The 12,802-nt window shown below is 45.8% G+C and overlaps 1 protein-coding gene across 1 annotated transcript in view; it reads right to left on the reverse strand.

The window, feature by feature from the left end:
* Positions 1 to 7,678: 7,678 nt before the first annotated feature.
* Positions 7,679 to 12,802, reverse strand: part of LOC149344276 (cytochrome P450 4V2-like) — a 64,770-nt gene continuing 59,646 nt past the window's right edge. The window contains exons 10-11 of the mRNA XM_089547197.1: positions 9,492 to 9,671; positions 7,679 to 8,175 (exon numbers count right to left, since the gene is read on the reverse strand). Coding sequence (XP_089403323.1) covers positions 8,009 to 8,175; positions 9,492 to 9,671 — 347 coding nt within the window. The 3' untranslated portion in view covers positions 7,679 to 8,008. The remainder of the gene's footprint in view (positions 8,176 to 9,491; positions 9,672 to 12,802) is intronic.

Consider the following 12,802-nt stretch of genomic DNA (forward strand, 5'->3'; position numbering starts at 1 on the left):
GGCAGCTCATCGACTGGCGAGGCTGCAAGAGCTCTCGCTTCCTTCTTGGGGCGTCGGAAGCGCAGCCAGTGGCGAGAAGGAAAGCTTACTCCGGGGAAAACGGAGGGCGAGAGTGCTCGTGAGCAACGATGCGCCGCGAGAAAAGCTCATTTCAGGCGCGCTCCGCGGCCGCTAATGTACGCACATGAATAACGCCGCGTTGATCTCTTAAAACGAGTTCCGCCTAATAAATCCTTCCTTTGCGCTGAGCCGCTAAATGCTTTTGTTATGCGTTTTTTTTCTTTTTGCACCACTCGCGGCTTTTCCCGCTAAATGTGCGTGGTCTCTCGATTCTCGAAGGTCCCGCGAAATAGCCTCGGATGTGTTTATTGGCTTCCCGCACGCTGTCCAACGAAAACCTCTGCTATCGTTCTGACGATCGAATAACGCACTCCCCGACCGGAAGGCCTCGTCGAAGCATCTCTCGCTTCCGCTTCTGCAAGTTAATTTATTGCAGATGAATGCTCACGCCATGGTTAGTCTTGATTGGGTACTTCCTAAACAACGCTGCGAATACCGAAGCTTCCAGTGTAGTTTGGAATTGCATGATACGCCGATCTGGCAGCTCTACTGAATGAGATTTCCGATAAACTTCACGCCTCTTACTTTGTGAAATCTGAAGTTACTACTGTTCATCGACCACTTGTCGCCAAACGAGATAAAAGGCCGGGGGTCACTGCCCAGCTCACGAAGCAGACAATGAGGGATATTTGTATCAAGAAAAAGAAGAATCTTGATGCAGCCAAATAAAATAATGAGAGAGAGACAAAGGCGACAAGCTCGTTCTCAAAAGTGAGGTAATGCGCGGAGTTAATGCAAAGAGGAAAGCTGATTTGTACCGTCTCCAGCTTTGTTCTTGCTTTTTTTGTTTTCTTTGACAGGCAGCCAAATTGCAGAGGATGTGTTGTCATCTCCTGCTTGACCTTAACAGCTTCTCTTCCTGTTTGGCACTCACATCTATTAACGCTATGTAACCAATTGATGTCTCCGTAACAAATAAAACAATGTGTTTCGAAGCATTCTGTCGTTAATTTTCATTTGCGTTTTCTTTGATTATGCTCTGTGAAACCCGGAGTAAAATCATAGGATGCTCAACTACAGAATAAAGTACGGCAATAATTTCGGTTTTTGCAGTGGTGGAGTTGCATCGTTGCTGTATGATTTGAGAATTTTGTATGCGAATTGCTGGACTTGTACAATGTAATGATTTTCACCTGTTTCCATTCTTCATCTGCAGGTTCGTGTTTTCTTGCAGTTGTCTTCTGCAACTTTACCTGCAACTTATTCTTGAATTCTATCACCATTTTCTCGCATTTTCCGCCGCTAATAACCACAGCCGCATTACTGGAGCTCGTTTTAATATTGGCATGTCCAGAAGAAAAAAAATTGTTGGAGAATTTAACAGCTGTTTGGTCTCCAGGTATTGCTATCAATATGCCAGTAAGGTTTACACCACTGCGAACTTCATTCCACGAAGCAGAAGCAGGCGCACCTTCGTGTGGGATCGAGATTGATCTCCCAGTTTTTTCTGTCTGGGCAAGACAGGAAGAGCACCGAGCTGATGAAAAAAAAAAAGTCAGTGCCAATGCATAGCTTATGCTTTGTTCAATTCCTTTGACGGCTAACTGGCACAAAGGATTTTTGATAAAGTTGTAGCACAGATGATGCAGATATGGTTTATAATGCCTTACTTCTTCCATAGATAGGTAAAGGTGCCTGGTCAAAAAATTAAACCTTCATTTTCCGCCATAAAAACACCTCTTCTCACTTGACAAGAGACCAAGTTATACATGACACCGCGATAACGATCACCGCTTTTAATCTTATGCATAACTAAAGCCATCTGACCCACATTTCCAGAAAGCCATCCGACCGAGACCTGCCGTGGTGGCTCAGTGGTTAAGGCTATCATCTATTTATCCGGAGTACCCGGGTTCGAACCCGACCGCGGCGACCGCGTTTAGATGGAGGCGAAACGCAAAAGGCGCCCGTGTGTTGTGCGATGTCAGCGCGCGTTAAAGATTCCCGGGCGGTCGAAATTATTCCGGAGACCTCCACTACGGCGCTCGTTCAGCGGTATCTGTTTTAGCTGCCGCCCGTGCGGCCATGAAATTTTAGGAACTCTGCCATTCTTCCTTCACCTAAAGCCTGCCTTCGTGAATCGAAATAAACCACTGAATTCCTTATGTTTTTTGCGAACCATTAAGCATGACACGTGTCAACATGCACACTTTCGGGCAGTCACGAGTTTTCATCGTTCGATATTCTGCCAAGGAGGATCATTGCAGTTGCTGACAAATGGCACTGCAGAGCTGTCATTGCATACATGTGTTCCACGTTCAAACACTGTATGGTCATCCCTCTTGAGAAAGCAGGAAAAGGCAAGGGAAAACGGGATAATTTGCGGGGCAGTGTGTTCGAAATTTGATATGCTTAGATGGTGCAGTTGGTTCAGATTCATTATGAGACATCATCCTCATCAGCCCAACTATACCCACTGGAGGGCAAAAGCCTCTCCCATGTCTTTCCAATTAACCCGGACCTCTGTCATTTACGTCCACCGTATCCTCGCAAACTTCACAATCTGAGCTGCCCTCCAAACTTTCTGCCGCCCCCTCCTATGCTTGCCTTCTCTTGGAATGCACTCCGTTACCCTTAAGGACCAGCGGTTATCTTGTCTTCGATCTACATGCCCTGCCAGAGCCCATTTCTTCCTCTTGATTTCCACTAGTATATCATTATCCCGCGTTTGTTCCCTCACCAACTCCGCCCGCTTCCGGTCTATTAACGTTACAACTATCATTTTTTTTTCTTTCCATAGCTTGCTACGTTGTCCTTAACTAAGCTGAGCCCTCTTCGTTACCCACCACGTTTCATCCTCGGTAAGTGAGTACGGGTAAGATACAGCTGTTGTATACTTTTCTCTTGGGGGATACTGGTTAACTGGCATTCATGATCTGAGAAAGCCTGCCATATGCGCTCCAACCCATTGATATTCTTCTAGTTATTGAAGTCTCATGATCCGGATAACCGGTCATTACATGCCTTAAGTACACGCATTCCCTTACCACTTGAACCACCTCGCTACAAACTGTAAACTGCTGTTCCTTTGCGAGGCTGCTGAACATTGGTTTAGTGTTCTGCATAATAATTATTAGGTTCACCATTCTGCTCCGCCTGTCTAACTCATTGAACATGCTTTGCAGTTCATCTCCTGAGTTACTTAGCAAGGCAATGTCATCAGCTAATCACAAATTACTTAAGTATTCTCCTTTAACTCTTATCCCCAGATATTCCCAATCCAGGACTCGCAACACTTCCTGTAAACAGGTGGTGAATGGCACTGGCGAGATCGCGTCTCCCTGCCTGACACCCTTCCTTATTGTATTCCTGGGCCGCCGCGGTGGCTCGGTGGTTATGGCGCTCAGCTGCTGACCCGAAAGACGTGGGTTCGATCCAATGGAGGCGAAAATCTTGAGGCCCATATACTGTACGATATCAGTTCACGTTAAAGAGCCCCAGGTGGTCGAAATTGTCGGAGACCTTCACTACGGCGTCCCTCACAGACTGGGTAGCTTTGAGACGTTAAACCCCCTATATCATGAACAATATTATGTTCCTGACTTTATGCAGTACTGTGGTAGCTGCTGTGCAATCGTTATAAATATCTCCCAGTATTTTCACATAAGACTCTTTTACACCGTCATGACACCCATTCTATATTTATTATGAGGCAAACAGCGCAAAAACGATGCGACTCAACATAAAATAGCAGAACTAGCGCTTAGATGATTAGTAACCCGTTACATACTCGGAAGGTGTCCTCAAAGCCGCAAATCGTCAGTGGCGTTCATTTCGTGACCAGTGATCCCATAAGAAAACTGGCTTCGATGCTTTCTATTTTAGTTTAATTAGCTCTCTTACTGCCCGAAGCTCACTTTTCTGTGTTTATTTCCGTCGCCTATAATGAACTATCCCTCCACTTCGTAAAATACTGCCCCAAATTTTGCAACGTTTACTTTATTTTTAGCCGCTCTCTTAGACTATCAACGCCTTCGAAAGTAAATGTTGCTCTACGTGCCTTAATCGCTGCATCTACACGAGTGGTACGTAAAGCAGAAAATAGAAAGCTGATTGCACGCGCAGCTTTTGATATTAAGGATCTTTAAAACTTTGACCATAATTTTCAGCAATTAGGTTTATCATCGTCCTGGTATGAATTTTTTTTGTCATTTCCGCATGCGCATTATGTAAGCGTGCAGTTTGTTTCGTAGACGCCACTCTTCTCTACATGGTGTTATCTCGTAGGTTCGATGCCATTACCGCGCTGTCTAGCGCAGCTTTCGGGGCTAAATCTGCGTGGTAAAAGATCTTTTTTGTGTAAAATAAAAAAAGAAAATAGAACATCGTGTTGAAAAAAAAGTGAGGCTGAACCTTGCCCCGAACGGGTCCAGAACGGTGCATCTTAATAACTCCTGTTCGGGTTCAGTTTCACGTGTGTGGAAAAAATGCGTTTCAGTCCGGTTCACGTTCCAGCCAAAAATACCTGTTTGGGTTAAATTCCGGTTCTGATTACAGGTCAGCACCCTGGATAACTAGTTATCCAGCCTACTGGTTAACGTGACTCACCTCTTTTCTGTTCTGACGTCTTCATCCACTAGTATTACAATGCCACAAAAGCCCCTTCGTACCTCAAAAGTTTATTTTTAAATATTTTTGGCGGGTTTCGCTGAAACTGTATGCCGATATGTGTGTGGGAATGCCATCGAGCTCGAACAGCCCAGATCGCAGTGTCCGAGAGAAAAATTGCCCATCAAGTGGCGTATACATCACAAGCTTTCTGCGTTGCCAACAGCTCTGACGCAGAATGCTATCAGTTCAGGTTAGTTGCATAAATAAATAAACAGCTTCTTGCAAACCCAACCAAGAGCCCTCATCACGCGCTCTCAGCCCGATCCTTCCGGTGGTTGATAATTGTTGCCACCGACGACGTAGTAATAAACTTTCCACGTTTTGGTGTTGGATCTTTATGCTGTAACTGGAAAAAACAGTTGTTTTTTAGTGGATCCTAATCATTATTTCGTTTTCAGAAACTGTTAGACTGATTGTGTTGTGTCAAACTTAGAAATGAAACTTAATGAACATGCTTTTAAAAACTAGGAGGTATTATACGCAAACTTAATCTTTACTGGACAGTTTGTGTCGCCAAACACGAAATCTCAGTAAAGATTGCAAAAAAAAAATCGGTGAAGGGAAGCCTATACACCAAAACAAAAACTGCATACAAAATATGTGAAATATTCCCCATTATACTAATAAATCTTGGCGCGAAAACCTAAGTTATAGCTGGCAGAATCTTTGACCTATAAAAATTCGAGTCAACCCTTATAACCGACGCGCAATGCGGCGAAGCGGTTCAACACTCAATGTGGTAACACTCAATTACACTTCACCGGTCTTGCAGAAGGTATTTATTTTGTGCTTTATTGTTTTTTTGTTTTCCTACCGGTTTTGGCAGTTTCGACGCCTGTGAATTTCCACTGCTGTGTGCTTGATACCTGCGGGCGTGGGAGGGACATGAACAGTGGGTGTGCCATCGAGTTCGAGGAGTCGATGCACAAGCTATAACCTAGAAGAAAGCCGTAGTTTAGAGCTCGCAACTGCTGTCCAATTCAGAACCGTCTATCGATGATGCGACATAATCGTGAGATGCACCACAATGCCGCACGTGGGATGGGCCCTTGTCTGGCTGTGGGTGTCAGTGGTTACTACGCGGCATCGATTTCGCGGCTGCTTAAGAATCTTACTCTGGCTACCAGAACTCGAACTACACAAAAATCGACACTTTAGTCACTAATCTATCAATGAAATGGCGGGATGAGCCCGGCGCCCAGGAAAGGTTTAGATATAGGAGCTATTCACATGACGTCATTCGCAAGGGTCGCTAGCGTTCGGCGCGGCATTCGACATGTTGGTGGTGGCCCACGTGGCCGCGGCAGCGTTTTAATAGCTAGTTATGTGTGAACTGTGAGTGTATTTCGCGTCTCGACGCAGATCATTTCTGTCCTACCCGTAACACCACGCGATTGAGTGGATATTGTGAACTGCGCGAAGCAGAACAGATTGGTTTGGTTTATTGGGGTTTAACGTCCCAAAGCGACTCAATCTATGAGGGGCGCCGTAGTGAAGGGCTCCGAAAATTTCGACCACCTGGGGTTCTTTAACGCACACTGACACTGCACAGTGCACGGGCGTCTAGAATTTCACCTCCATCAACATTCGGCCGCCGCGGCCGAGATCGAACCCACCTCTTTCGGGTCAGCAGCCGAGAGCCGTAACCACTGAGCCACCGCGGCGGGCCGAAGCAGAAAAGAGCTGGAATGCTGAAAAGGTTCCACTTTGTGAAAATATTGACCCGTAGGAAAGCGGAGCCGCCGGCGCGGCGTGAGATGAACAGGACTGCTGCCGCGCGTTGAATTCACCGGTATCGAGGCCCGCCTTGTGCACGGCTTAAGTTTGCTGGCAGGCCAAGGAATTAAAGCATACAAACCTATGAGAGGGTGCCATTACTTGACAAACGGGTGAGTCCAAGAGCCGTGCTGAGGGGTGCCGACGTCCGAGGTGCCGATGGCCGAAGTGCCGTTTTTGGAGAGGTAAGAAATTTGAAGGGTCTGTTCGCTTAGCTGTAGCTTAACTTGTCATCTCTATCTGCTGAAAGTGACGTGTTACTACTGAATCTAGCGGAATGGCTGCACACTGCGTTCTGCGAAAGGGCTAGACGTCTGCATACGAAGCAGCGCTGCGTAGCGACAATCAAAACTGCAAAACATTCTCGCTGCGTCTGCCGTTCGTGCTGCGAACGCATGTCAATATTTGTTTGACCATTCTGTCGTGTAAATAAGGCAGCTATGATGCTTTGCCTTTCTGCTGAAAGACTGTCTCAGAAGCTTCAGCGATTCGCGGACTAAGGCGCTGGAAATAGGAGTTTCTGCTGCGCCAGTTTTGGAATTTCAGTAATTAATCGTGCTGTTTATCCACGATGTGCCCTGCATGGCTAGCTGACACTTATTAACTGATAATAAAAGTTGCAAGTCGTGTACATTCTAGCGTGCAGTGCAGTCAGCCAGTTCTGCTGCCGAGTTAAGGCAGCTCGGTTATATCACGGCATAGAGGAATTTTGCTGCAAACTTCATGCACATTAAGTATTGCACAAAAATGACGCAATTAATAACGTGCAAATATGTTATGGATCACTAACAGTTCAGGCCGGGTACCTCACGGCGCACCGTGACACTGCGCGAGCTGGCGTTAAACAACCGCAAACATGGCGCGTTTGCCGCGACGACGCTCGCGCCGTCTGGCAGCGCGGCCTCAGTGAATACCTCCTGTAGGCGCTCATATCCCCCGATCACTGATCGACGGTCCACGGGCGTGGTTGGAAAACAGCTAACTTTGTGAAAAAAGTGCTAGCGTTTTCACGTTTTTATACCGTGCAGACGTTCGAAACCGCATGTTTAGCCTTGTGGGATCATGGTTTTGCATTGCTGCGTCGTAGACACTCCGCAGGTTCAAAACCCAGTCGTGACAATATTTATTTGATTTCTGCATGGGCTGTTGCTACGCCACGTTTGGTCATGGTCGCCTTCAAGGTCCCCCTTGCATCGGCTGCAGCTTGCGCGACGTTCCTCCTGGCTAATCCGATCTTACGCGAGTCATTCCGAGGCTTCACACAAGATTATTTTCGGACAGCGTTAAGTAGTGCTTTCGCAGTAAATTACTTCCGTACCTTCTGGCTATCTTAAATTAATAAACGCAGTTGCGGCAACTAAAAGTCTTAGCCACACAAAAAAAGAGGCCTTCGAATTCTGAAACTTGGTGATGTGCTGACAAACGTAATATCAGAAAGTCTGTCAGTGAGTCTCCTCTGGCAGCGCACTTTCATTTTTCCACAGGTGTATTTTCATGGCAGCTACGAGTGGTCCCTCCTGTGGAACCAGGCAGGTAGTCCTCCCTTTGCTTTCAGGGCCATCTCAAATGTCATCTCCACTTCTTCGAGCGGCCGAGAGGATGTTATTGTAAACTTGGAGAGGACCCTGGCCAGAACAACCTTGATTTCCATCATGGCAAACTTCTGCCCTGCGAGCGTGTATAAAAATGGGCGGGTTAGTCCAAATATTTCATTCTTTGAATATTTCCGTCGGCATCACTACGTACTAGCCCACACCTCAGAATAAGACAGGAAAGCTTCTTAAAAGCACTGCAAGCCGGCAGAAAGCTCGGGTTACAAGTATCTAGCAGGTAAGGGAGATACAACTGAGAGTGACCTTGGTGAGTCCGTTGCTATTCAAACTTTGATTCGCCTCGCTGCTTTGAAAACTAGGGTCCGTGTGACCCAAGCTTTCTACCGGTCAATGATCAAGAACTGCGCGGTATAGAAAGGAAAACAGTTTTGAAATTATATTTCCCGTAGTTCAAGCGGTAGATACACGCGCAGTGAGGAACTGAAGATATGTACGCTTACAGCTTTCTGGATTCACAAGCGCTATTATTTACTGAACAGGGTGGTTTCCAGCTAACCTCCTTGAGTGCTGCCAAGCTTATTCAGGTCAGCGGCATTCCTTAAAATTAATTAGTGAATGAAGGAATGAATTATGAACATTTACTAAATGACTATGCGTATGCCTCTGATAGCATAGGCTGGGAAGATTATATTACCTCTTCATGACCAAAGTTCGTCTTGAGGACGTCTGTTTAGTGAAGGTTAATTTTCTGTCATCTCGGCCTTATCGATGTTATCCTCGAGAACGGTGAGCTCTTTCAGGAACCTTTCGACATCGTTTTGTGTTTTCATATGTTTTCGAATTCTTTAAATATTTTCTATCGTGCCTTTACTCGGGGCCGGTAAATCGGCTTGAGAAGGTAACTTTTACCTTCAGCGTTTTCTCTTGCATGGTGGTCTTTATGCTCAGTGTGCGGATATGTTAAAGCGTATTTCGGCTTGTGGGTGACGGGTATGCATTTTTTCTTCACTATGCAATTGATGGCCCAGCTGGCCTTTTTCAAGTGCGGAGGGAACACGTGTTTCTAACGGTGCCGTTGAATGATATGTAATAAGCTGGTGAACCTTTGGAGTCTTTTTTTGACAGTTTTCTGAATAAATCATTTTTAATTGCCGTTCTAGCGTATTTCTGCGATTACTGTGGCCTTCTCTTCTTTTTTGTAGAGCTGTAATTGGTTCCAAGTCTTTTCACTAGCGTTTTCACAAGTGATACCCTGACTTGATGGTTGCTTCAATGAACGAGTGCAAATAATGGCCTCTAGCAAATAGCGTTGTAGAGATTTTGTGGCTGTGGGGCAGCACGTCACAATGAATACTTATTCTCAACACCACATTTCCGGTGCTCTGTTTCTGCAAGTGCGGGTTGTTGCTCAAATGCTTCTCAGCCGCTTACCTAGACAGGTTTCAGGTGCTGCAGAAAAAGGAATGTAGGCGTACGGGTGCCAGCGAGTGTGCTCTCCAGTCATGAACCTCTCCGGTTTGTACTCCTCCGGGTCCTCGAACTCGTTTGGATTTCGATGCAGAGTGAACAAATTGATGAAACAGGAGAGACCTCTGGGTAGGTAGTGGCCATCTGCAGAATACGGGGGAAAAGGTAATGCCAGAACACTTCATGAGCGGAAAGCGCCTAAAAAATAAATCCGTGTTCAATGATAACGATATTTAAGGAACCGGCACGACAATGGCAGTGAAACCACGCAGAAGGTAATGTCCCCTAACTTCTTTCTCCCTATAAAAAAAAAAAATGAAATTTTCCAGACTGGAAAAATGATATCACCCGATTTGATGCCTGCCAATTTTCTCCAGCGTCACACAGATAGAGCCAAAGTACGAGTTCAACAAACATGGCGTTGATGTCCGACGCATGTTATGAGCAACGAATTGCTAATGACAAGAATGAAAACTGTCTGCAACATTCACCAGAGTTAACATGTTGTGCATACAAGTTCTCCGGATGATATAAGGTTGGGAGGGCACCAGGCTAAGGCAATAAAAATAAAAAAAATCGCAGAAACAGCTCTGCTGTGCATATTCTTCCAACATAGCAGCGCTTGTCGTCAAGCTAGCTTGAAAAAAAGATGTGTCTGTCAAATTCCGTTCGACGGTAGCTGGTAATGCTCTTAGCGTGCAGTCTAGCGTGATTTGAAATTTATCACGTTCGTTTCTGGCTAAAACGGACCAATGTTTCCTGGCATGAGGTCACTTAGTCCGCAACGAACATGATGGTGCAGGATATCGGGATCTTTCGGATAGATAATCTTAATCATGTTTAACAACCTTCTTGCGAAAATGAGACTCGTTAGAGCAGTTTAATCCGGCTAGGTGATCGCTGAAGTGATCACCATAAAATCGCATTAGACTGCATAGAATTGGCACCGTCAAATCGTTGCGTTCTGTGGGCACTAAAGCATGAGCCTTACGGATGAAGATTTCAGACGGACGAGGGCGTCATTCTTTCTCCAAAAGAATGGTTGCGCCAAAAGAAAGGAATCATGCACAAGAAAAGCATGGTTGTTTCTGTTTGCGCCGGCATAAGGCCGCAGTATTTGGCCTATTACATAAAAAAAACAGCACTCGACTGGGACTTAATGGCTTTACTTCACGTGAATTTGAGTTTTGAGCAAACGGTGTTCGAAAGAAGAAAAAATGAGGGGCTTTACTTTATGGGTGCAGTTAATGCATCGCTTTTTATTGGGCAGTATTTAGCGCGAAAAAGAAAATCCGCCTTTCAAACGATTTCGTTAGAACTAATTTAGTACTTTCATTCGTTCAAACTTCTTTAACGAGACATTAATAAAGAGTCAGAAAGGGACCATGCTTCTGCATGGTGCACCCTTACTGCGCCCTCGATGACAAATCGTAGCCACACACTCCAAGACGACGAACGCTTGAATTTTACAACCGTTCAAAATTGTGCACAAGGAAACGAAACGCCTGACATTGACGTCTGACTCTGCTTTTATGCGGCTGCAGAACCAAGACAAAGACCGGCATGAGCAGCTCACCTGAGTGGCAACATGAAGCCTGCCAGAAATAGTGTCAAAGACCATTTCAGGGCGAATGGCGTGAGGGAAAAAGTCGATACCAGAAAGGCGGCTCGTCGCTAACCTCGCGAAAATAATCCACGCCTTTAAATACAACAGGAAGACGCGCAGGTCCGCTTGTATATCTTAAAGAGCCTACTCACAGAGGTCAAGGTGCGTCCCCTCTTATACTTCCTGGTTGCGTCAAAAGCGATTGCTGAGTGCGAGTTTCCCGGACGCAGTTTTCCGCTGGGCGTCTGTGCACGCTTCTCTATCTCGAAAATAGAGGTGCTGTTCGAAGGAGCAAGTTGACAGTTTCGAGGATTTGTGATAGCTTTGTTGGGTTTGTGTAATGTGCGTACCATCACGTCTCTGAGGATTCACTGCTAAATTGTTGCGAAACTGCGAAGGAAGCGAAATGACAGCAGATTTGCAGGTAAGTCATCAGCGATATTGTAATTCGCTTGCCTGCTTCAATTCTGCTTTTCCATTCCACGTTATTACATTTGAAGCTAAGTTCACTGTATTTGCCTGATTGCTGCAGCTTGAATTTTTTCTTATGACCTTTCTTATTTCTTTAGGAACACTGCTTTTTGGCCCTGGTTCCTTACGTAAGCTCATAAGAATTTCGTCCAAACTGTTTGACGTGCATAAAGAAGTACCTTTTTAGATTTTGTCGCACTTAAGATTGTAACTCGCAGCGCCCATGTAACTAAAATCATATCATCTGCTAACAGAAGTCTGGGATTATTAAAACGCCGTCTACACCACGCGCCACAAAGAATTGTTTGCATAGAAATCGCTTGTCTGATCTAAGCAGGAATAGGCTTCTGCCATCGAGAGCCCTAACCAAATATATCTTATAATTTTTTCAGAGTAGAGGCACTAGATTCATTCATTCATGCTGTATATAAAACGTCAGGATATTGTCACGTAGTAGATGGTGCTGGTAGCTCGCATCTAGACGACAGAAAACCACCAACACCGAGAAGATGCGACAGCACACCGAGACGGTCAGGGCGGAACGTCAGTTTTTTTTTCTTCAAAAGCGAACAGCATGGCGCACGAGCTGCGTGCAGAACAACCGCCTAGAGGCTATTGTTGTAGACGCGCCATTACCCTCCCTCTCGGAAAGAGCATCGGCCTGATGCTTTAACAAGAAAATAAGAAGACAGAAAAAAGAAAAAAATAACGACTGAGTAACGCGTAGCACTCAGCCACTAAATAAAAATAAGGTTTCTTCCACACGATATGAACTATCTCAGGTCTCTGCTGACGGAGAGTAGTCCTGAAAATCCCATCCGGAAGAACTTCATAGGTTACGCCGCTTAGCTGACGGAGAACTCTGTAGGGGCCTAAATACTGCTTTAGGAGTTTTTCGGAAAGACCGCGGCGTCGAATCGGGGTCCATACCCCCACCCTGTCGTCCGGGGCGAACGTCATGTCTGTGGCGGCGGTTGTAATGTCGGGCGTCGCGGCCTTCTTAGTTCAGGATGCGCACTCTAGCAAGTTGTCGAGCTTCCTCTGCGCGAAGCGTGAACTCCTCGGCGTCAACGTCGGGGTCGCGGCCATCATGGGGCAGCATTGCTTCCAACATTGTCGACACTTCGCGTCTTTACAATAGACAGAAGGGCGTCCTCCGCGTGGTTTCCTGTTGAGCCATGTTATACGCGAAAGTAAT

The sequence above is a fragment of the Amblyomma mixtum genome, chromosome 5 (genome assembly GCF_055824585.1).
Source record: "Amblyomma mixtum isolate Tamu chromosome 5, ASM5582458v1, whole genome shotgun sequence".
In the NCBI taxonomy this organism is placed as follows: Eukaryota; Metazoa; Arthropoda; class Arachnida; order Ixodida; family Ixodidae; genus Amblyomma; species Amblyomma mixtum.